The 23,329-nt window shown below is 39.7% G+C and overlaps 3 protein-coding genes across 3 annotated transcripts in view; 1 reads left to right on the forward strand and 2 right to left on the reverse strand.

The window, feature by feature from the left end:
* Nucleotides 1-1,315, forward strand: part of LOC125720966 (serine/threonine-protein phosphatase 4 regulatory subunit 4-like) — a 32,057-nt gene extending 30,742 nt beyond the window's left edge. The window contains exon 24 of the mRNA XM_048996887.1: nt 522-1,315. Within this exon, the coding sequence (XP_048852844.1) occupies nt 522-555 (34 nt within the window). The 3' untranslated portion in view covers nt 556-1,315. The remainder of the gene's footprint in view (nt 1-521) is intronic.
* On the reverse strand, nt 1,015-8,970 carry LOC125720959 (protein Z-dependent protease inhibitor-like). The gene is made up of 5 exons (XM_048996878.1): nt 8,871-8,970; nt 5,930-6,547; nt 4,541-4,814; nt 4,140-4,287; nt 1,015-1,927 (listed from the first exon to the last, which is right to left on the reverse strand). Exons 2-5 carry the CDS (start codon nt 6,519-6,521, stop codon nt 1,736-1,738), a joined length of 1,206 nt encoding a protein of 401 aa, XP_048852835.1. The 5' UTR covers nt 6,522-6,547; nt 8,871-8,970; the 3' UTR covers nt 1,015-1,735.
* Nucleotides 8,971-11,685: 2,715 nt separating this feature from the next.
* Nucleotides 11,686-15,925, reverse strand: LOC125720830 (photoreceptor outer segment membrane glycoprotein 2-like). Its single transcript, XM_048996692.1, has 3 exons — nt 15,345-15,925; nt 14,308-14,554; nt 11,686-11,940 (listed from the first exon to the last, which is right to left on the reverse strand). Exons 1-3 carry the CDS (start codon nt 15,923-15,925, stop codon nt 11,686-11,688), a joined length of 1,083 nt encoding a protein of 360 aa, XP_048852649.1.
* Nucleotides 15,926-23,329: the final 7,404 nt, after the last annotated feature.

A 23,329-nucleotide genomic window follows, 5' to 3' on the forward strand; every position in this document is an offset into this window, starting at 1 on the left:
TCATAATTTGGGAAATCTTACCAAGAACAATTTTATTACTGCAATGGTGGTTTAATTTAGCCAGTTTTAGGCCATCTTGCCTCAAAAACAGGAAAAAATATCTTTAATTTCGCAGGCCATTTTTTTGCCATTTTTTGCAGTGTAGTCAGTTTATTAATAAAATTTGAATGTTACCTAAATATAAAATCATACTTGCTTTCATTTTTTTTTTTTGCAGTGTAGACAAATCACTAAAAGCTAAATACGACAGATAAAATGACTATAGAGCACTAGATTACTGTATATTGAAGAGGGTTTCTTTTTGCCATAGTTCAACTAGACTTTCATTGTCTGTTGTAAATTTGTAATTTGTATTACTGGATATTGATGGATATAATTTTTTTTTTATTTTAAGTAATACATGAAAGAATAATAAATCATAAATTATTTTTCATCCTTAAACGATTGTTATACAAAGCATAAATTCTTTGAAGCTTCACTTCAAACTAAACAAATCAGTTTCCCTCATCTTTTCATTGCAGGCAAAGAAAATCCAACTCTTTCGGGATGCAGTAAAAATGGGAATCCCAGGAAGATTCTCCACCCATCTCCATATTCCCGCATTCTATGCCCGGCTTTCTCTTCATTGTGACAGTCTTTCTCCACCTATGGAGAAATCAGCATCCCTCTGATTTGATTCTCTGACTCTCCGGGTAACACAACAAATAGACTAGTAAACCAACATTCAGAAAAAAGCAATCCCTCCAGCTAACTTGAGCATGTGCATTTCAACGCAGTCCTTAGGGACCCCAGACATGTATGTTTGCTCCCAACATACCTGTCCTAGGTACTTGGTGTACTTGATTGCTTGGTTCAGATGGGAGGGAGCAAAAATGAGGACTGGGTTGAGATAAACTGGCTTAAAAGGAATATCAGAATTTGAAGTTTGCCAGTTAGAATACATACACACCCTTTCCTGCCTTATTCCAACAGTACTGGTATCATTTGTATAAAAAGAGAAAGAGATTAGAACAGTTGTACAGTATGTATTTCAGTTTATTTTTGTAACATAGCATGCATTGCTGTTTTTTTTATAGATCTGGACAGATGTCGTAGGTATTTTTATGAACATAACATGGTTAAAATCCCTTATTTTGAGCATCAAGTTCAACTACTATAACACAAGTGATACATGCCCATAGTAAGGTCTGTATTGAGTTTTTATTTCTGAGTATATAATTTAAACATAATGCAATTTACATATCACTATATACTAGTGCAGGATTTCCCAATTCAGGTCCTGGAGAATCATATTGCAACACATTTAGCAGATTTTCCTGTTCAAACACACCTTATTCAGCTCAGCAACCAATGGCCAGGTTTAGCAGGTGTGTTACTGGCTGAAGTTCTTTTTGGCCCTTTTGCAAAACTGTATAAGATAAGCAGTTATAGAAAATCTATACATATTGATATTGTAAATACTTATCTCAGCATAACCCTATCCAGGATAAGCAGTTGGAATATTGATAGTTATTCAGCAGTTTTAATGATAATGAACATGAATATCCTTTTCTATTTTATGAAAGAGGTAAATCATTAAGTTTCCAAACACAAGTTATTTCTAAACATAAACATAGGATTAGAAAGTGCATGACACAAAAACCAAAAAAGTGATTTTAAAATGTGACAAAGGGCTGAGAGGAACTGAGCAGGTTAGTGTAGGTCACTGAACCTGTCGCAGTATCACTCCATCACATCAGCTCTTGGTAGGGTCGATCACTCGGCCCATGAACAGGATGCTGTTGGTGATCTCATGATAGATGAGGAAGAGGAAGGGTCGGTTCACTGTGAGGCGGGGGAGCATGGAGAATTCGCTGACGCTGGTTGCCAGGGAAGCAGTAACTGATGTTCCCTCCTCATCAGCCTTAATTATGGCCTTATGCAGTACCTGAAATTAAGATGATATTATTTTCCCACATTTTCAATTTTTCCAAACAAAATTATATCTTACTTCAAAATTCTTACGGAAAACAAAAATACCAAGATGTCAGAACTTTAATATGATTTAATATAATTAGGTGACACACATAGCTTTGGAAAAAATTAAGAGACCACAGCAAAACTTTTAGTCTCACTCATTTCTCAGTTTATGGGTATGCTTCTGTAAAACATACATTTTTTGTAAACTTTACCCTGGCATCTTCTCAGTTTGTCATTAATGAAGGGCTTATTTCTTGCTTTATTGGACCTCAGTCCTCCTTCTAGCAGCTTATTACAAACTGTCCCAGCAGTCCACTTGTTTCCCATTATTTTTGAAGGTCATTTGATGTCATCCTCTGATTCATGAGGCATTGCTGGATAAATTGACGATCATCTTTGGCATTAGAAAGTCGCTTCTACCCTCTACCTGGCTAGTTTGTGGTCTTTGCCAGTGTTTCCTGTTTCACATTGTTCTCTGGAAGCATCCTGCCAGCAGAACCAGGATTATATCAGGAGTTAACAATGCAGATTCTTAAACAAAATGGAGTAATCTCTTGTTTTTTCCAGAGCTCTGTGTATGTGTGTTATCTATAATTATATTGTACATCTCTAGAGGAATGTTAGAGGTACTCTTTTGCCTATTTATCGGTATTTGATGGATATAAGTTTTAGGTAGGTTTTGTCTCATTCTCAAACTTAACTAAAAAACTGTACCATAAACCAACATGGCACAATCTCAGGATATCATCTCATAGTAACTGTACAAAACTGCTTGAAACTTCACTGTAATGCCGCAAACTTTTCCTCTTAAAACTATGCTGAGAAATTATCACTGTACACAAATAATTTACTGAAACGAATGAAAGTAGTACGGCCTGGTAGTTCAGCGAGGAGCACCCACCCACCTTCAGGTTTGATTCCCACCCATGGCTGTGTGTGCATGTGTGTGTGTGTATGGGGGGGGGGGGGGTAACTAGTTCAAAAATCATATAGTTTAACGAATGTGAGCTTTGTAACGGAATAGGCTGCCTATGAACTCTATGGTTTTGTATGAATTGTGTAAAACACACCAGTGCAAGTGTCTTTTGTCACCACAACTGTAGATGATTACTGTATGTGTGCTTAAAAATTTGAAGTTGTCAGGTTTACTGTTGGTTACCTTCAGGAAAACACTTGCCAACTACAGAAGTCTTTGATTATCTCTGTTCATTTACAGAAAGTGTTCACTAGAAATGACAAGCTAGCCAATACAATATCATCCATTTTAATCTGATAAGTTATGGTGTGACACGCTGAAACGATTTAAAAGAAAGTATGAGAACAAAATAAAAACTATTTTTTTGTGTCGGCCTCTGTATTTTGACGGTCACTCTCTTGTCAAGAACAAAATGCTTCGTATTGATGGTTCATCATCAATGTATCAAGATACATTTTAAGATATCTTGCTGTTCTCAGTATGGGCTCAGGGTTTTGTAATCTACTGTGCTTGATAGATGTATGATGCTCAAAATGTTTCCTCTCAGCCTGCATAAAATGTGTGTGGTGGGAAGTCGCTGGTTCAAATCCTACTTCATGCTGTTTTTGATTTTTTTTGGGAGGCCTTTGGATTGGTGCCTTGTGCTACTTGAATAGGCTCAACATGTCCCTGTACAGCTATAGGGAATAGATGGATAGATTAAATAAGCTGTATTGGTTCATAGGTAAACTACTACCCATGGTATGGCTAAATCACATCACAACAATGTTTATGTTTCTGGAATTTTCCTGCAGTGGCTTGTCTTACCAAAAAATGTTTCAAGACCGCTATATACAAAACTTAATCCACTTACAAATTGGCTCTAACACTTCCAAATCTGTTCAGTTCACAAGACTAATTTATATAGGAACAACTGGCAAACAGGTTTTAAAATCCTCACAACGTAACTGTAAATGTAATATAAAAAGACAATGAAGAGCTGGGGTAGGCAGCCTAATCCTGCAGTGATGGTATCCAGCAGGTTTTACATCCTATCTAATATTGCTACCATCTGCCAGAGTTCAGGAAAGTTTCATCAGAAACCAGGTAGGATAGAAAACCTGCTGGATATCAGCACTCCTGGATCTGGGTTGCTTACCCCTGATGTAGAGCCAGAGTGCTAAAACAGTCATATAGCACCCTGCTACTTGCTTTGCTGACTGACCTCAGACATCTTCAGTTCTGCCGATTTGCTGAACCCAGTGAGTTCGGCCCTGCTGTCAAAAATATTGTCGATACCAAGGTCAGGCAGCACCTTTGTCATGGCGTAGGACTGCTCCAGCCTGATCCTAGGCAGCTGCACCTCTAGCTTGCTGGAGAAGAGGCAAAAGAAACATGAAGCAGAAGTACATGCCAGGCCAACAGAAAGCTACAGGCCGGTGTCCCAGAAAGAGCACATCTAATAAAGCTACAGCAGCATTTCTCAAACCAGTCCTCAGGGATCTCCGGGTAGACCACGTTTAACACATTAGTCAAGTGTTCTGATTAAGTATTCCAGGTCTGGGGCCCATCCACCAAAGAATAAGCTAGCATATCTGTGTGAATTTGTGAGAAAAGGACATTTACGTTTTCTTGAGCTTCTTGACCCAGCCGAGGAAGTTCTCATTGGTGAGCTCCTCATCGATGGAGGTGTAATCGACATCCTTGTCTGGCAGAAGAATGAGCATGGCGACCTTGGCCTGCAATGGCAACTTCAGGATGCCGACTTTAAGGCTTCCATCATAGGCCAGATAGTACCTGTCCACCCTAAACATCATCGGCACTTGCACAGTTTTGTACTTGTTCACAAAGAAACGTTCTTCCTGCGTGAAGCTGCTGTTAAAGGGAAGCTCCCACTTAGCTGTGGAAACACAAACACTTCAGCTGGTCAACTGATCCAAACTGACCTATCAGTCAAACTAATGCACTTACGGCAGCCCAATACAGGCATCCCCAGGTTAAGAACATCTGATTTACGGATAATTCGTACTTATGAACGGACAGCCGGAAAGTCTATTGTATTAAAACTTTTTGTCAAATACAATGGTTTGTAATAATAAATGCATGAACTAATTTGTGATGCTCAAGAAAACATTGTGTGGCTTCAGCTGTTTGATTGTCAAAGGCACAGTATAGTACCCTATGTAGTTACTTTTATTATTACTATATAATAATAATTATTATAATGTACTATATTATTTTTCCAACTTACCTACAAATTATACTTAAAGACAGACTTGGGTAACAGATCTTGCTCGTAACCTGGGAACTGCCTGTACACATATTTGAGTTAAATATAAACTACATCGGGGCGGCATGGTTGTGCAGTGGTTAGCACTGTTGTCTCACACCTCTGGGTTCAAGTTTCTGCCTGGGTCACATGTGTGCGGAGTTTGCATGTTCTCCGCATGTCGATGTGGGGTTTCCTCTGGGTACTCTGGTTTCCCCCCACAGTCCAAAAACATGCTGAGGCTAATTGGAGTTGCTTGCCCATAGGAGTGCATGTGTGAGTGACTGGTGTGTGAGTGTGCCCTGCGATGGGCTGGCCCCCCATCCTGGGTTGTTCCCTGCCTCGTGCCCTCCGTGACCCAGTAGGATAAGCGGTTTGGACAATGGATGGATGGATAGTATAATGCAGTATCTTAATGCTTTTATTTTCTATACCCCCCTGTCCTATGCAGGGTTGTGGGAGTCTGGAGCCTGTGCCAGAAGCTATGGGCACAAGGCTGGGAACATCCGAGGATGAGGCACCAACCTATTGCAGCCCTATAGATAATTTGCTAACCTCAATTCACCTTTTTGGAATATGGGGAGAAACTGGAGCACCCAAAATAAACCCCACAACTACATGGAATTTTTTCATGCTGAACAATATTAGTATAATATTTAGTACCTACTTGCTTCCAAGTATTCAAGCAAATCATATAGTACTCCATGGCATGCACATGATAATAGCGCCACATGAAAGCACGTCACCTTGAAAGAAGATGCTGCTGATGAGCATGAGCTGGGTCTGGGGGTCAACGTTTTCAGCTACAGATCTCACGTTGCCACCTGTCCGGCTCCTCATGTAATCATTAATAGTGGTTGTGCTGGCCTGGACGTTTGAGAAATCCACTTTGTTGATGTCTGCACCAAAGAACTTCTTAGCCTGGTCACTAAAAGCTTTCTCCACCTCCAGCTGTTGTTGAACAAAGAAGGCCGTGGCCTGGTCTGGCTGAAGTGCCCCGTTCTGAGACAGACTCTCCTGCAACCCCTGAAAGAGTTCTGGAATTCGTTCTGGTTGGTTGCTTTGCTTCAGGGTTGCCAATGACAGCCCCGCAAGGATCTGGTCGCGTGTGAGCCCTGGACTGCCCCATAACATTGTGGCTAGTGATGCGGAAATGCTCAGGGGTGAGAAGACTATGTTATTGTCGCTGGAACTAGCAATCTTGCGGTAAAGATTAGTAGCAAATTCTGTGTTCCTGGCCACCAGTTCGATGACGTCCTGACTTGTCTCCTGGGCTTGGCCAAATGAGACCAAGGCTAAAGAGCACACCAGGAGGCAGAGAAGTCCTGTCTTCATCATGGTTTAATTGTTTTAATTAGTCCACCCTGCAAAAGCCACCGGAAATATATTCAGAAATATTCAGAAATTAGAAACCCAAAACTACTTTTGAAGGGATACATTAATTTAGGCTAATAACTGGCATAATAATAACGTTATTTACTTGTATATATTTAGGAACTTGGTTCTAAGTATTTCAATTTGCATGACACTTAAAAACACAGCACATTTTGTATACTGTAATCTGTATTGATTTGCATTGTTGCTTGCATGTTTACACTTATTTTATATTTTTTTTCTTAATTTTTGTTCTATATGGTTTGTTCGTGTATGTACCAATACAGCCAAGACAAATTCCTCGTACATGTAGGCAAACCTGGCCAGTAAAGTGTATTCTTTTTCTGGTTCTTTATTACCAATCTAACATTTAAATTCCTCAGGTGTCAAAATGAAGATTTCTGCTATTTAAGTTTACAATAAGGAAGTTCTAGAGAAGTCATATTCTATTAGAATAACTGTTATAAACATAGACATTACTGTGGCCTGCAGGCTCATCAATCCCAGTTCCACCATTTACACCACATGTTTGAAATGTTCACCTTAAATATCATAGACTTTTCCTCAGTGGTCAAAATAATGCATCAGAAAAATCAAACAGAAGTTTACAAACTGTGTCTCCAATGCATACAATCAAACGTTTTCACGTTTCTATTACTCATAACAAAAAATGAACCTTCTGTAAAAATAAAGGCACCAAAAATGTAGTGCAGTGCAGACGTCATCATTTCATTTAGTAGACGATGATAAATGCTCCCTCACTATTTAGAGATACAAAGTTCAAGTATGCCTTGCCATGGTCCATTAACTCAGCTAAGTATCACTCCTTTTTAAGTCCTTGTTTAAGTTTCTGGGGCAGAGGAATGATGTTAAAATGAGCAGAACCAGAAAAGCAGCTGTGCAATTTAAGATGGTCTGACACATTATGTTTTGAAGTAATAATTTCACCAAGAAGTCTGTTTTTTTCCAAGAGAACCAGATTTCCTCTTGGTATCTCAGCAAGTACTGAGCAACATCAAGTCCTTCAATTATAGATTTACTATAATAGATTCACAAAATAACGCAACCCTAATGCCTGAAACGCTTTTCGAAATTTCATGTCTTTTGAGATATGTGTAAGCAAGTTTTTGATTGCTTGTGTTACACATGCATTTTTCGATAGAAAACTACATAGAACATGAATTCAATGAAGACACTAGTTTCCTGTTAAAATGCATTAGTACAGCAGTCAAAAGAAGTTAAGATGGCAAATTTTTGTCCATGTTGTGTTTAGGCACAAAAGAAAGATCAGCCAGCCATCCATCTTCCAGCTGATTATACCCCAGATAGCACCATGTTACTGTTTCAACACTGAATGCATTGAATTATGGTCAGTGTTACAGTAAATTATCAACGTTGAAACTGAATTGATTTTTGGTCAAATTTTCAATATTGAAATATTGATGGTGCTATATAGTTATATATACAATTGATGCTATATAGTTATATATACAATAAATGCCGATTATTGTCGCTACACTTATTTGGCTATACTTCGTTGCATTTCAACATACAGTAACACTACTTGACGGAACACAAATAGTTAGTAACAACTCAATAACTACTAAATTACGAACAAATCATGAACTAATACAGTGGCTGATTGAGATAAAATATGCGTCACGATTCATTAATTATGAATTAACATGAGATCAGCATGTAAGTACGACTTAGTTTGTGGTGGATAAATAATAATAATTAATAGTACAATACGACATTATTTGTGCCCCGTCAAGTAAGGTATTACGGTAGTTTTTGTTGTTAGAATGTGAGCACTGAGATATCCCAGAGACATGTAGCTTAGGTAAGTCCCATCCATCATGTTCACTTTTGTACACTATTGGACCTAGCCATTCAATGCCAGTAATATATAAAACGGGACGCGCGTTGTTTACAAGTGCCTCATCCTTTCCAGAAACACACCGCACAATGTCGGCCACTACTCAGCTTTCGTCAATGCGTCCACGGAAAACAAGATCTGAATGATGAAATAATAAGAATACATCGCAAATGACAACAAATGACAAACGAAATTATGTAGGGAGCTCAACACCACAAATACGCAGTTATTACCACTAAATGATAAACGCAGCATCTCTGAAAGCATATCATAACGTACGACTAGCGGTAAAACAACGAAGCTGCTTTTCGGCAAAGACAAGCATACTGTTCCTTGAATAATGAATAAGGTTAAAATAAATGCATAAATACTAGATAAATGATATATATCTACCATACGTAATTTCTGAATTATGTTATTTCCAGGTTACTTACGTTTCCTTAGATCCGATGTCTGCGTACAAATATGACGATGCAATACGTGCAGGCGGCGGCGCTGGATTCACCAATCACAGAGCAGCTTGTGCACGACAGCGACGCAAGTATATTTAGTGTATGTATTTAGTTTTATCTTATTTAATTATATATTTTTATTATTTAATCTCACATTATTATTATCATTATTATTATTGTTATTATTATTATTATTATTGTTGTTGTTGTTTTTGTCGTCGTCGACGTCGTCATCATTATTTATTTAATCGTTTGTTTATCTATCTACTTATTTATTTATTTATTAGCCGTTTGACAAAAACATTTGGTGAATCTATGTCTGTATCTATTTATGGCTTGTCAAGAGTATTTATGTAAAATGTCACTATTTTAAATAAAAGGGCAGTAAGAACAGAACATATCTTTTAACAAAACAAATAAATAAATAAATGTACATTTGGCTATGTATGCATGCATCTTATAATGTATTTGCCTTTAAATACTGATATATACTGGATATATACTGTAGTACTTAATATTAAAATACATGAATTCAGCTTTATTATTTATACAATAAATATTTACTGAAAATTATAATTGTACCTTAGCATGTTTAATGTCTGATTGAAATTATGAATGTCTGTGAAATGATCTGTTTACTGTTTACTAAAATGCTATTTCATGACAGGCAACCCGATTTTAAATATATATCATTTCCCTCTATTATTTAATACAAAATGATTTAACTGTATTTATACAGAAGATTCAAACTGCGGTCGTTGTTTTTTGACTGTCAGCTCAGATTCTCATCCTATAATCCAGCAGGACCGTGTGACACAAAAAGAAATCCGATTAGTGTGTACTTTAGGATACCAATGGATCAAAGAGTCAGAGAGGATATTTTTGTTCAGGGGGTAGTAAGTGCATGTAATACAGCTCCAGTACATCTCTATTTTCTTTCCAAAAAGGATTTCCAACAAATTTTACCAGTATTATATACAGGCCTAATAGAAGTATGGGACTGGCCTGGTCAGGCAGTGGGTGGCACTGTTTCCTAAGATTTTGCTTGTTTGTTTTTGTGTGTGTGTGTGTGTGTGTGTGTGTGTGTGCATGTTGTATTTAACCACATTGAGAAGACACACACACACACAAATAGATCTACAGTTACTGTAGAACATCAAGGGCCAGATTTACTAAGCAGGGCAAAAAAAAACTAATGAGGTCCCCAGTTCTGTGGGTGATCTACTAAAAATGCTCAGATTTATGAACACAGACGCAGTCAGTTCATTTAAATGATGACCAACCTAATCTGCCAAGGGCAGCACAAAATATGACATCTCTTTCCGCATTAAATAACCCTGAAATATGCAGTAAATTGCCCACCGCAAACCTTAGTAAATCATGTTGTGTGATTCGTTTAAATACTTTTCTCCCTAAATTTTGCGCTTTGAAATGGAACTCATATAAATGCAGATGTAATATGACTAGGTGAAAAAATTGTCAACACCTGTCCACCGCTGCACGTCTTTAGTAAATCCTGACAGTACTATTTTAATGCCACAAGTAAGTAAGTCTGGCCCACAAGTGTAAAGGCTAAACAAGAATTTCATAGCAAAAATGTTCTTTCAGGCCTTTTTGGTTAAAGATTGTCACATTACCTGCAGTTTGCAAACAGTTCTGCACTTTAAGAACACGTCATAAATCTGTATGTAGTATAATGTAATGTGTTAATAACATAGTGTATTAATTCAATGAATTATATTTGTTACAGTAGCTAGTAACCATAGAGCCCTTCATGAGAAGACATGTGTTAGTAACAGGCATTTCATACAGCTGTGGGGGAGCTGGTGATGTCAAGATTGTTGTGTAATTGAATATGATGTATACTTCCAGAAAGCATAACATTTTTAAAAAGTCACAATTCTCTTTCCCACATGTCCAGTGATTTGTTAACTATACACCATGTATATTTGTTATGCATCTTTTTTGAGCATTAAAATTGGAAATAAATATAGTTATAGGCAGTATTAGTGGCTGGCAGTATGTTAGCATACCTTGAATCTGTTGCCTAGATTATTATATTAAGATTTAAGCACAGTATGCACATTGGAATACACATTAGCTACTACAGGAGAACATTACCACTGTAGTCTTTTTCCCCGTAGGGTATATGTGAAGTTGGGTAAAACATGTTTCAAAGATAATGGGCCTCATTCACCTGAAAAGTTTTCACAAAGATTCATGCATTCATCATTGTTTTCTTATTTAGAATTTGTTCTTGAGTAAGAACAAAATCTGCACACACTTTATTTGGACATTCTTAACTTCTCTCCCAACCCTTCTTAATTTCTGTGTCTTTACATAGCACTGCAGTCTCATGCCCTTTAATGGGGATTGACAGGGCATTAACCATCTGATGAATCTGATGTAGACTATCCTTAATACTTTCTTATAACCTTTCTCAAGAACACATTTAACAAAAATCTTTGATGAAATTGGTGGATCAAGCTCAGTGAAAACAGTCAACACTGCCACATTGTAGGGCTTGGGGTTAGGGATGCAGGCCGCCCACAATCTGGAAAAACCATATAACATTTTTTTGGTGAGCAAAGTGTGTGTGCAAGTGGAGCACAGCAAAATTATCTTTTTAATGACTTCACTGTTAAACAAGTTTGCATATGGCACAAGACAAGACACAAAAATAATATTATTCCCCATCCTTTTAAGTACGAATGTGTCTTGATTTCTCCTTCTTGAATCACCTTTTCCCAGATACCTCTGTGATAAAAAAAAGAGTTCCCAGAGATCCATAAGGAGATCAGGTGGCAAAAGCGATGGGTTTGGGATGCACGTTGTCAGGCCCAGGCTGGGTAGGACTCTGGAAGTCAATGTTGGGATCATCGTCCACCTGATAGCATTTCCCCAGGTTCTTGATGATGTTGAAGTTGTAGCTAGCAGTCTCAGCAAAGCTGTTCTCCAGGAGCCAGCCGTCAGATTCGGAGTCAGGGTCGCCCTGCCTCAGCACATTCTCCATGGATGTCTGCAGGTAGCGAACCCCTGTCAATACAGAGAGCTGCAGGAAGGGATCACAGCATGTCAGAGTAGAGAACCTAAAATATTTTGCTCTAAAATAAAGCCAATCCTTCTGCATTGTGACATTGTGCTTTCAATAGATCACGGTGTTGGCATAAGATATTAAATGGCAATTTTTTTGGGGCAGAACTTGCAGTGAATTTAAATCTCTAACTTTTCGCCGTGCTCCACTTGCACACACACTTTGCTCACCAAGGGCACCAAAAAATGTTATGTGGTTTTTCCATATTGTGGGGGGCCTGCATCCCTAACCCCAGGCCCTACAATATGCAAGTGTTGACTGTTTTCACTGAGCTTGATCGTTGTGGATGCGAGCCGTGCTCACAATCATTCAATCTGTTAATGGACAGGTCTTCAAATTAGTAATTGCCCCAAACAGAGATACTGTACTCTAGGTGCATCCTTATTTGAGTGCCATCATCATAGACTCTACCATTCATTTTATCCTACACTGGAAAAATGCTTTTATTATCCATGCCTGTAAGATAGTATTTGATGATTTTTTTAAATGTAAACAAATCAAAGCAAATCAGAATCTTTACTGACAAATGATCAAGGCCGGTGGAAATTTTTGTTGACACAAGTTGCAACAAATAGACATGATATTACGACAATAGGCAATTATTCTTTAAAACAATTCAGAGTTAAATAGAGTATCAGAAATCAGTATACCTTCCAACCCATGAAGTCTTCACTAATGTTGGCTGGTGGATTAAGTAACCAAAAGACTGGCATGACCAGTGAGAGATACTCGTAATATGGAGTAATGAAACAATCTTAACACACGAGCATATGGTGCTGGACTTTTCCTGGAGATCAGCCTTATTTGGCACATTAACCCAGCATAGGAAAGGTGTGGTATTACTCCTGTGAGATGCTCACAGAACAGAATAACACGATGCTGCTTAATGGACTAAAAATGTATAATTGTTTGGTAATAAAATACATATTAGTTGCGAGTAATCCACAAAAACTTATTTTAGCTACACTGGTCTATCCTCATGTTCTTCTGCTTACATGACTATTAGAATGATGCAAACATCAAATTTGATGCCCTTGATTAATGTTATGCCTCCCTATAGAAGTTCACAGGTGAAATATTGCTATTGCCACATATGCATTTAAGGTACGTTATGTGGCAGTTAAATTAACCTAATTAATTTGCCCATTCAGTCGAAATTCTTGAAAAATATTTAGCTCTTATATCTTTAACATTAAATAATAGTTAACATTAAATGTTTAAGGAGACTCAAAGGCCAAAAGTGAACCCAAATGCAACTGATTTCTCTTCATGACTGCATATAGTACCACTCAATAGCCTGGACACCCCGATCCATAGAAAGGTTTATTTGTACTTTTCTCTACATTTTAGAATAATCATAAAGACATGAAAACTATAACATAATATACAGCTCTGGAAGAAGTTAAGAGACCACTGCACAATATTTTGTTTCATTCATTTCTCAATATATGGATGTGCATCTGTACTGACAGTGCACGTCACACCTGCACTTAATGTTTCCCATTCCTTTTGAAGGTCACTTGATGTCATCCTCCGATTCATGAGAAACTGATGGATAAGTCGACAGTCATATTCGCCATTAGAAAGTTGCTTTTGCCCTCTAAATGGTTTATGGTTGTTCCCAGTGTCTTGTGTTTCACCTTGTTCTTTGGTACTGCTGAGCCTGGAAGAAGTCTGCCCTGCAGTGTAGTCTTGTTCCAGCAAAACTAGGATTAAATCAGGATTAAAAACACAGATTAAAATAAATAAATAAAAAATTATTGAGCGATCTCTTAATTTTTTCCAGAGCTGTATATGGAATTATACACTAACCAAAATAGTATTAAACAAGAAAAAAAAATATTTGTTGGGGGGTTGGGGTGCAGCTCTGTGGGTTGGGACTCTGTAGTCCAAATCTCATGGTCAGCAGAGTGATCCCACCATTAGGCCCTTAAGTGAGACCCTTAACCCCAATTGTTCCAAGGACTGGGTGATCATACTTTGTCCTCTGCACCAGTTTCATAAGGTGACCCCCTGGGATGCTTTTCCAGCTGTCCTGAAGGAGGTCCCACATATATGCTGAGCTCTCATTGGCCACTTTTCCTTCACTTTCTGGTCAAACTCACAATATTTTCTACCGTTAGGTGGCCGGGTCATGCGATGAGACACTCCATTACTCTCCTTTGTGGATGGCTTGGGGTGTATGCTGCATGACTTTTTGAAGAATTTTTGTCTTTCTGCATTTATTACAGAATTTGAAAAATCACCTACGTATAGAAACAGTGATATGGTGATCCAGAGTTTTCTAGATAATCACTGCAACAGCACAGACAGCATGTCCCTCACCTCAAAGAGCCAGATGAGGAGCACGGTGAGGCCGATGGACTGCATGATGTGGGTGTAGTACTCCAGCAAAGCCTGCCGGCAGCCCTGTGGCCACAGGTTCAGCTCCTCTGCTTGGTAGTTGTAGTTATAGTGGGCTGAGTTGTTAGTCACCTGGTGCTGGATACAAGGCCGCGGAGAGCTGGGGTTGCAGCAGCTAAAAGGCACTCCGTCAGTCAGGTACTTTCCCTCCACGTTGCTCCTCAGTCGGCTAGTATGATGGACATAGATCCAATGCATGGTACTTAACATTATTCCATCAGGTTAAGGATGCTAGCTACATGTTGTCTATATAGTATATGATTTTACCAAACGCAACATACTATTTTATTATTTTTTTGTGAAAGTAAGGTTACACAGTCCCAGGAGCAAAATGGGGTTAAGGGTCTTGCACAAGGGTCTAATGGTGAAGTCTTTCTGCCAACTCTGGGATTTGAGCCCACAGCCTTCTGACAACAGACATAGAATCCTGACTCTCTAAATCACACACCACTCTACCATGTCAGAATAAGCTTTATAAACCTTTATTATAGCAGCAAGCATTTTACAATAAACAATATTCTAGAACAGGAGAGGCCAATGTTTTCCGTGAAGAGCCAGTGTGTATGCAGGTTTTTGGGATAACTTTTAGGTCAGCTGCTCAAACCCAGGTGGGAGAGTTGTTCAGCCATACACAACAGCCCTATCTGGGTAATGTTGGCCACCCCTCCTCCAGAATGAGCATATAGTCCATTGAACCAAAGGTACCAGCACAGGGAATGATATCATGGCACAACATAGCTAACTATGACTGGAACCACAATGCATTAAGTGCCACCTGGCATAACGTTTGTTCAGTGCTGGAACATATAATATGTAGAGTTACCACTTTCCATGGATATTATTGAATAACAGTAATGTAACAATCAGGCGGAAATGACCTACAGTGAATGACATATCTGGGTTTTAAAATAGCAAGCACATGGAATTTGGAGATAAGTCCCATGAGAACCCTCACTTACTCTGCCACTTCTCCACGGGACATGTCCAGGTACCGATTGCTGATCCACTGTATATGGAACCAGTCATGGAAGCCATCATTGCCACAGCATTGGAAATGGATTTGGAGAAGGTCCACAGTCCGTTTGAGGAAACAGCGGCCAGGTGTGTCTGTGTCCTTGTAGAAACGCATGGCATCCTGCAGCCCTATAGACAGTGACTCCTCCAGCTCATGGCGCATAGCATAGCACATGAATGCTCCCGCCAGGAGGCAGAAGGTGAAGAAAAAGGTGCAGATAATGTAGGGGAGCATCAGCAGCTTCCAGCGCAGGAACTTGGTGGTGTCCACACAATCGTAGCAGATCTTACCACCCAGGAAGTTGATGGCACAGGCGATGAGGCCCACAGCAATCAGCATGTTAGGCACAGAGTACACCTCACGGTTAGACATGAGCTCCTGACGCCGCTGGATCTCCACCTTCAGGAAGAAGCCAAGGCTGAGCAAAATCATGCCTGTCACCACAGACACCCAGTTCAGGATCCACAGCATCTGGGCTAGCTTATCCCGCTTGGTTTTGGTGAAAGTCACTTTCAGGACCGCCATCTTGTTTTCTTAATTTTTTGTTCCTGCCTTTTGATATTTTGGAGGGGGGTGGGGCACATGAAAGAGGGATGGACTGAAAGAGGAAGCGTATGGGTGCTATAATCAGCTAAGGGAAAGAGAGTGGTGAGGGAGAAGCCAGGATGGAAAGTCCACGTAAGCGTCTTAACCAAGAGAACCTTGAAATACTGCAGTACGGCCTCAATCCTATGTATTAAGACCGTGTGAATAACAGAGAAGTGAATACAGTTTAAAAAGAACAACAGCAAAACAACAATAAACAGTTTTGTTGATAGATCATGCAGGTAAATAAGATGCTGAAGATGTAACGTATGTTTTTTTTTTCTATTTCAAATGTACTGGAGTCTCACTTGAAGTGGATTGTTATAAAAATAGACTTACAGTATAGTCAAGACATTTTATTGTCATTTCACATACTAAAATAAATAGTGTTTCTGCAGTGCATCAGATATCAAGAACAAAAAAAAGCAGTAGAACAAAAACATTGAACAATAAATACTGGATACAAAAAAATACACATCGAGGACGCAGGGCAAACAGCTTTGCAAAGAGACTTTGGGCCCCATGAAATCATATCGTATTGGGCCCCTGTCACTCCAGCACCCTTGGAATCATCCTAATTTTCCCTCCGTTTAGGTGCCCCTGAGTAGAAATAAACAGTAGGCGCAGGACAGTGCATATAGATTGTAGACAGTGCAAAATAATTAGAAAGCATATATTGTCTTTAGCTGACCATACTGAATGGAATCTTTTAAACTTTATACTGACAGACTTCTTACCTGTATGAGGAGATATTTTAAAATAACTTTAATTCCATGTCCTCTGTTGGGGTGTGTATTGTGTTACTGACAATCATTCTAAAATTCATTCAGGAATATGGTGCAGTTAGTCCCTCGCAGGCTGAGAAAGGCAGCACTGGTGTCTCTATCCTCTGTATCCTCCCAATGTGGTCCACTCCTCCCATCTGACCCCCCCAACCCTCCATAATCCTCTTATTGCTTGTAAGGTCCATGGGATTTAAACAAACCCTGGGGGATTGCAGGAGGCATCCTGGGATTGCTGCGAGAGATTGCTGGGATACTGCGAGAGAGTGGTGTTGAGCTGCGGTGATTGTTTTGGGATTGTTTGTGATTGTTTTTGGGGTGTTTGGAACGTATTTTCTGAGTGTTTGTGTGCTTTAATTGTTTAGTGGGTGGCTGTGTTATTTCTATTTATTGTTCTTATTTTGGTCGGCGTGAGTGCTTGTCTGTCCTGTCTGTTTATTAACAGCGCGATTGTTACGGGCAGTGAGCTGCGTTTTCTGTTCGCGTTTAACTCCATAAAAAACACCGGCGGGGCGAAATAGCTAATAATATCTAACGTCGGTAACGTTACTCAGCGCCAGAAAAGGACAGTTGCTCCTGAGCTTTGCTCGGTCGCCAGTCGGGGCCGGGAGGACATTTTCCACTTTTTTCCCCGCTCCGGCAGTAGCCTGCTGTGAGGGGGGTTTTGTGGTTTTTCGACCTCCCAAGAGCAATTTCGATTTCGTTTTGTTTTTAGTTCATACTTGGTTCAGGCAGAAGTTCTTTTGGTAAGTAGTAGTAAATTTATCGGATTTAAAATTTTAAATAAAAATAATAATTAAGTTCCGTTTCAACCCAAGTAACTTATTTTAGTGTACTCGGCACTTTATTGCATTTAACGGTACGCTAATTAATCTTTAAAGTTAAATACGCTATATAAATTTACTGGGCTGGGAGTACGGGGTCATAGTGAGTTAGTTAATTATGGGGCCGGCTCAGTGTGGCGTTTGCAACATGTTTGCCCTTCTGGACGTTAGTGTCCAGTCGGACTTCATCTGCGAGCGATGTAAGCTAGTGGACTCGCTCATGGTCAAGGTTCGCGACCTTGAGGAGCAACTGGCTCTCATCCAATGCAACAGTGAGTTAGAGGAGCAAGTTAATACGCCTTTTAGGGAGAAGGTGTGTATGCCACTAGCCGGGAGGGGGGAGAATGAAGAGCAGAGAGGTCGAGAGAGCTGGGTGACCGTAGGTCGTAGACGCAGGAAAGGGCGTACACACGTTGCAGAGGCGGCATCACCTGAGGTGACTGTGTCGAACAGGTTTCAGGTTCTTCCAGCTTTAGAGCCGGAACGGACTGGGGAGGCAGGTGGGCCCTTGGGCACTGAGGAGCCCCCTCCCCCCAGGAAGAGGGAGGTTGTGGTAGTGGGGGATTCCATTATTAGGGGAGTAGACAGTTATGTGTGCACGCGTGATAGAGGGTCCCGTACGGTGTCTTGCCTGCCTGGTGCCCAGGTAGGAGACCTTCCAGATCGTGTGGATAAGCTTTTGGCCCCAGCTGGGGTGGATCCAGTTGTCGTGGTGCATGTTGGCACCAACGACATAGGCAAGGGTAGAAGGGCTGTTCTGCAGGATAAATTTATAGAAGTCGCCAATAAGCTTAGAAGCAGAACGTCCACGGTGGTATTCTCTGAAATACTCCCCGTGCCATGTGCAAGTCAGGCTAAGTTAGCTGAGATAAGGAAATTAAATGCGTGGCTAAAAGGATGGTGTAGGAAAGAGGGGTTTAGGTTTATGGGGCATTGGAGGACCTTCTGGAACAGGTGGGACCTGTTCAAGCCGGATGGGTTGCACCTGAACCAGAGGGGAACCAGTGTATTGGGGAGGCGTATGTGTAGAGTCGTTGAGGAATGTTTAAACTAGGGACTGGGGGGGCAGGGAGGTTAGTTAACTATGTCAGTGGGGGGAAACGGAAAGCCCCAAATAATCATATTGTAAGTGGGCACCGTAATAGGCCTACCCTTTGTTGTCTGTATTTAAACGCCAGAAGTATTAGGAATAAAATTCATGATTTAGAGGCTTTTATCTCATCGGACTCTTATGATATTATAGGAATAACTGAAACGTGGTTGAGTGAAAAGGATGGACAAGAATATAATATGGATGGTTACATGTTGTTCCGTAAGGATCGTATAGGAAAAAAGGGAGGTGGTGTTGCAGTATATGTAAAGGAAAACTTGCAGGCAAGGGAACTTACTGATATAAATAAAACTACGGAAGCAATATGGGTAAAATTAGATGCTAAAAACTCAAATAGCCTAATTGTCGGTGTTTGTTACAGAACACCTAATATAGCTGCTGAGGAAAGCAGATTGTTATACAGTGAGATTAGGACTATGAGCAATAAAAATGATGTGGTAGTTATGGGTGATTTTAATCTACCAGGAATGCAGTGGGACATTGTCACTGGCTCTTCAGAAAATGAACTGGAAATGGTGGAATTAGTACAGGATTGTTTTTTTACTCAATTTGTTAACACCCCTACCAGGGGAGATGCCATTCTTGATCTTGTTCTCTCTAATAACCAGGACAGGATTGGTAAATTAGACGTTTTAGAACCACTTGACAGTAGCAATCATAACATGGTCAAATTTGAGGTTAAGTTTAGTGTTCGAAGAGCTAAGTCCAAATCAAAAATATATAATGTTAGGAAGGCTGACTTTAAGTGTATGAGACTAAAACTAGAAACTGTGAACTGGATGGAGTTAAATAACAAAACTGTTGAAGAGGCCTGGGAATTTTTTAAAAGCACATTATTGCAAGTGCAAGAGGACTTCATACCTGTTTCCAGCAAGAATAAATCTAGGAAATTGCAACCTAGGTGGTTTACTAGGGAAATAAAGCATAAAGTAAGGAGGAAAAGGGCTTTGTTCCAGCAATGGAAAATAACTGATGATGACAGAATTAAGCAGGAATATCTAAGTCTACAGGCTGAGTTAAAAAATGATATTAGACGAGCTAAAAGAAATGTCGAAAGGATGGTTGCATTGGAAGCTAAGGATGACGTTAAAAGTTTCTTCCAGTATTTTAACTCTAAAAGAGCTCTAAAACCTGAAATTACTAATCTGCAGGATAGTAAGGGTCTTATAATAGTAAACGACATTGATATAGCAAATGAGTTCAATGATAGTTTTGCACGGGTATTCACTGTTGAGGACCTTAGTAATTTACCAGTTATTACCTATCCAGCATTGTCTATAGCTAATATATATATAACTGAAGCAGATGTTTTGCAAAGCCTAGCTAAGCTCAAAATAAATAAATCACAGGGCCCTGATGGCATCTTACCTATAGTGTTAAAAGAGATGAGGGATATTATTTGCCGACCCTTAACTTTACTGTTTCAAAAATCCTTATCTGAAGGTGTGGTACCTTCTGATTGGAAGCACGCCTTCATAACGCCTATTTTCAAAAAAGGGGATAGAAGTAATTTGTCTAACTATAGGCCAATCAGTCTAACTTGTATAACTGGTAAAGTTATGGAGGCTTTAATCAAAGAGAAAATGATAGATTACCTGGACTCCAATAACATTTTGCGGGATAGCCAGCATGGATTTAGGAGAGGTAGATCCTGTTTAACAAATCTGTTGGAGTTTTTTGAGGAAGCTACTCAGGAAGTTGATGATAAGAAGGCCTATGATGTCATCTACTTAGATTTCCAAAAGGCTTTTGATGTTGTCCCCCACAAGAGGCTCCTACTTAAACTCAAAGCGACTGGTATTTTAGGTACCGTAGCGACCTGGATTGATAACTGGTTAACAGATAGGAAACAGCGAGTAGTTATAAGAGGCACAATGTCACAGTGGGCTTGCGTTCATAGTGGGGTACCGCAGGGTTCGATTTTAGGACCACTATTGTTCCTAATTTACATAAATGATATGGATACCAATATATACAGTAAACTGGTGAAATTTGCAGATGACACCAAGGTGGGTGGTGTAGCAGATACTGAATTAGTGGCTCAGCAGCTACAGCGGGATCTTGATTTAATTAGTAACTGGGCCTATACCTGGCAGATGAAATTTAACGTCGATAAATGTAAGGTACTCCATCTAGGGAGCAGAAATATAAAGTACAGGTATTTCATGGGTGTCACTGAAATAAAGGTAGCTGATCATGAGAAAGACCTTGGTGTGTATGTTGATGCTTCCATGTCCCATTCTCGCCAGTGTGGGGAAGCAATAAAAAAGGCCAATAGGATGTTGGGGTATATCTCCAGGTGTGTGGAGTTTAAGTCAAGGGAGGTAATGCTAAGATTATACAATTCCTTGGTGAGACCTCACCTAGAATATTGTGTGCAGGTTTGGTCACCATATCTTAAAAAGGACATTGTGGCCTTAGAAAAGGTGCAGCGTAGGGCCACAAAAATGATTCCTGGTCTTAGAGGAATGTCATACGAGGAACGGTTACTTGAGCTAAATCTGTTCAGTCTCAAGCAAAGGAGATTGAGGGGGGACATGATCCAGGTATATAAGATTCTAACAGGTTTGGATGCTGTTCAACCAAATAGTTACTTCAGCATTAGTTTAAATAGACGAACTCGTGGCCATAGGTGGAAATTAGCGGGAGAACATTTCAAGCTGGATTTAAGGAAGCACTTCTTTACACAGCGTGTAGTCAGAGTATGGAATAGCCTTCCTGATAATGTAGTGCAAGCTGAATCCTTGGGTTCCTTTAAATCAGAGCTAGATAAGATTTTAACGACTCTGAGCTATTAGTTTAGTTCTCCCCAAGCGAGCTTGATGGGCCGAATGGCCTCCTCTCGTTTGTATAGTTCTTATGTTCTTATGTAAACAACCTTTGTCACGTGGGCCAGTCTGATAGCTATTGCTGATCATCCTTTATTCTTTCTTTCTTGTCCCATATTATCAGTTCACATATTTCAATTCATAACTTTGCAAATAAATAAACTGGTTCCATCTTCACTTATGAAAATGTCTTCAATTCTACCAATGATTGTCTTCTGCGGAGTGTTCACCCCCACCTCAGCCCCATTCTCTGTCCTCCCGCTGGGAACCCTTTATGACTTTATTAAACCAATGGCATTACTGTATTCTTTATGGCCCCTGAAATGATTTTCATATCCAATTAAAAATAAATTAATTAAAAATGCTATTAGGAACAGCACCAAGGCAGCTGAGAGAACCTCGAGATGGTTGGGGCTGAGGAAGAGCGAGCCATGGAGGGGTGTTACTCTGACACAAGTCGGGGTCTGATCAACCCTGGCTGGGTCCCGCAGGACAGGGAGTCTGATGTTTTGAGACCCGAAACACCCAATAACACGGGAAAACATCACTGATGATGTATCTGAGTGCATCAAATGATGTTTTTTCGAATCAATGACCAAGAAGTCGCAGGCACAATGATTTCTGTGTTAGGTTTAGGTTCCTCAGAGATGGGCCTGTACACTAATTGTTATACTGATGATTTAATTTGAATTGCCCTGCTCATTTATTTCTGTTACTACCAGGGGTGGAAGTAACAAATTACTGTACAACTACTCACGCTACTGTAAATAAGTAGTTTTTTTTCCGTGTATTTGTACTTTTATGAGTATAATTTTACTGTACTTAAGTACAATTTAAAGTAACAAATCTATTTCATAACTTTTAGAATCACAATTCGTTCCCAAATATGGCAACGATTTTAATTAATATTCAAACTTTTTGACTGCCATTTTGGTGGCCAATAGTGGTATCCAGTGCCAAATGGAACAATGAACCCTGATATTTGAACGCAGTAGGTTTTGATCATAATCGCACAGTGAAAGAGCTCAGAGTAATTTAAGTACTGAAGGTTTTGAGAAACTTCATGGAAGACAGCAACATTCAAAACAGTAAAAATGACCAAGAAATACCGGAGCATGAGAGGCTCTGGCCGCGCCTAAAGGAGTTGTTCATGTACAGAGGGAGGAATGGAGATAGCATGTTGAAGCAGTGCAAACTTTGTTTGCCATCTGCGGTGCTGATTGATCAGTACTATGACATCGTTGTGACATCAGCTAGTCATCAACGGAAGATCACAGCCACACCAAACAAGCTCTCAGGAAGTAAACAAGTTACCAGATGTGATGTTGGCAGCTGCAAGCAAACATGTCCCTCAAGCAACTGTTGACAAGCTCATCATCAATTTCATATGTGAAGGTATACAACCATTTGCAGTGGTTGAAGAGCCAGTTTTTAAAGAATTAATTACCACATTGCAACCTCAAACCAAAGTCATCTCCAGGTCCACTGTTCATACCAGAATCTGTGACGCAGCTGATGACATAAAGACAACTATAACTACAGAATTAGCTAAAGCCAAATTCGTTGCAACCACTACTGATTGTTGGTCAGCTCATCAGAAAAGTTGGTGTCACTTAGTGTCACTTGCCCTTGGATAGAAGAAGAGTCCTTGGAAAGAAGATCTACAGCACAAGCTTGCAAAATATTGAGAGGGTCATACAGTACACATTTGACATGATTGCTAGTGCCTTGATGATGTCCATTGCCAATACAAGATTAGAGACAAAGTTGTAAGGTCAACGACTGATAGTGGATCCAAC

Source organism: Brienomyrus brachyistius, unplaced genomic scaffold (genome assembly GCF_023856365.1).
Source record: "Brienomyrus brachyistius isolate T26 unplaced genomic scaffold, BBRACH_0.4 scaffold27, whole genome shotgun sequence".
Classification (NCBI taxonomy): Eukaryota; Metazoa; Chordata; class Actinopteri; order Osteoglossiformes; family Mormyridae; genus Brienomyrus; species Brienomyrus brachyistius.

Excerpts from the sequence above, each read along its gene's own strand:
- LOC125720959 (XM_048996878.1), bottom strand. The coding sequence starts at position 6,521 with ATGATGAAGACAGGACTTCTCTGCCTCCTGGTGTGCTCTTTAGCCTTG. Across the intron at positions 4,815-5,929 it reads CAGCAGCATCTTCTTTCAAG|CTAAGTGGGAGCTTCCCTTT; the intron begins GTGACGTGCTTT and ends GTGTTTCCACAG. Across the intron at positions 1,928-4,139 it reads CAGAACTGAAGATGTCTGAG|GTACTGCATAAGGCCATAAT; the intron begins GTCAGTCAGCAA and ends TCTTAATTTCAG.
- LOC125720830 (XM_048996692.1), bottom strand. The coding sequence starts at position 15,925 with ATGGCGGTCCTGAAAGTGACTTTCACCAAAACCAAGCGGGATAAGCTA. Across the intron at positions 14,555-15,344 it reads TCCCGTGGAGAAGTGGCAGA|CCGACTGAGGAGCAACGTGG; the intron begins GTAAGTGAGGGT and ends CCATCATACTAG. Across the intron at positions 11,941-14,307 it reads TCCTCATCTGGCTCTTTGAG|CTCTCTGTATTGACAGGGGT; the intron begins GTGAGGGACATG and ends CCCTTCCTGCAG.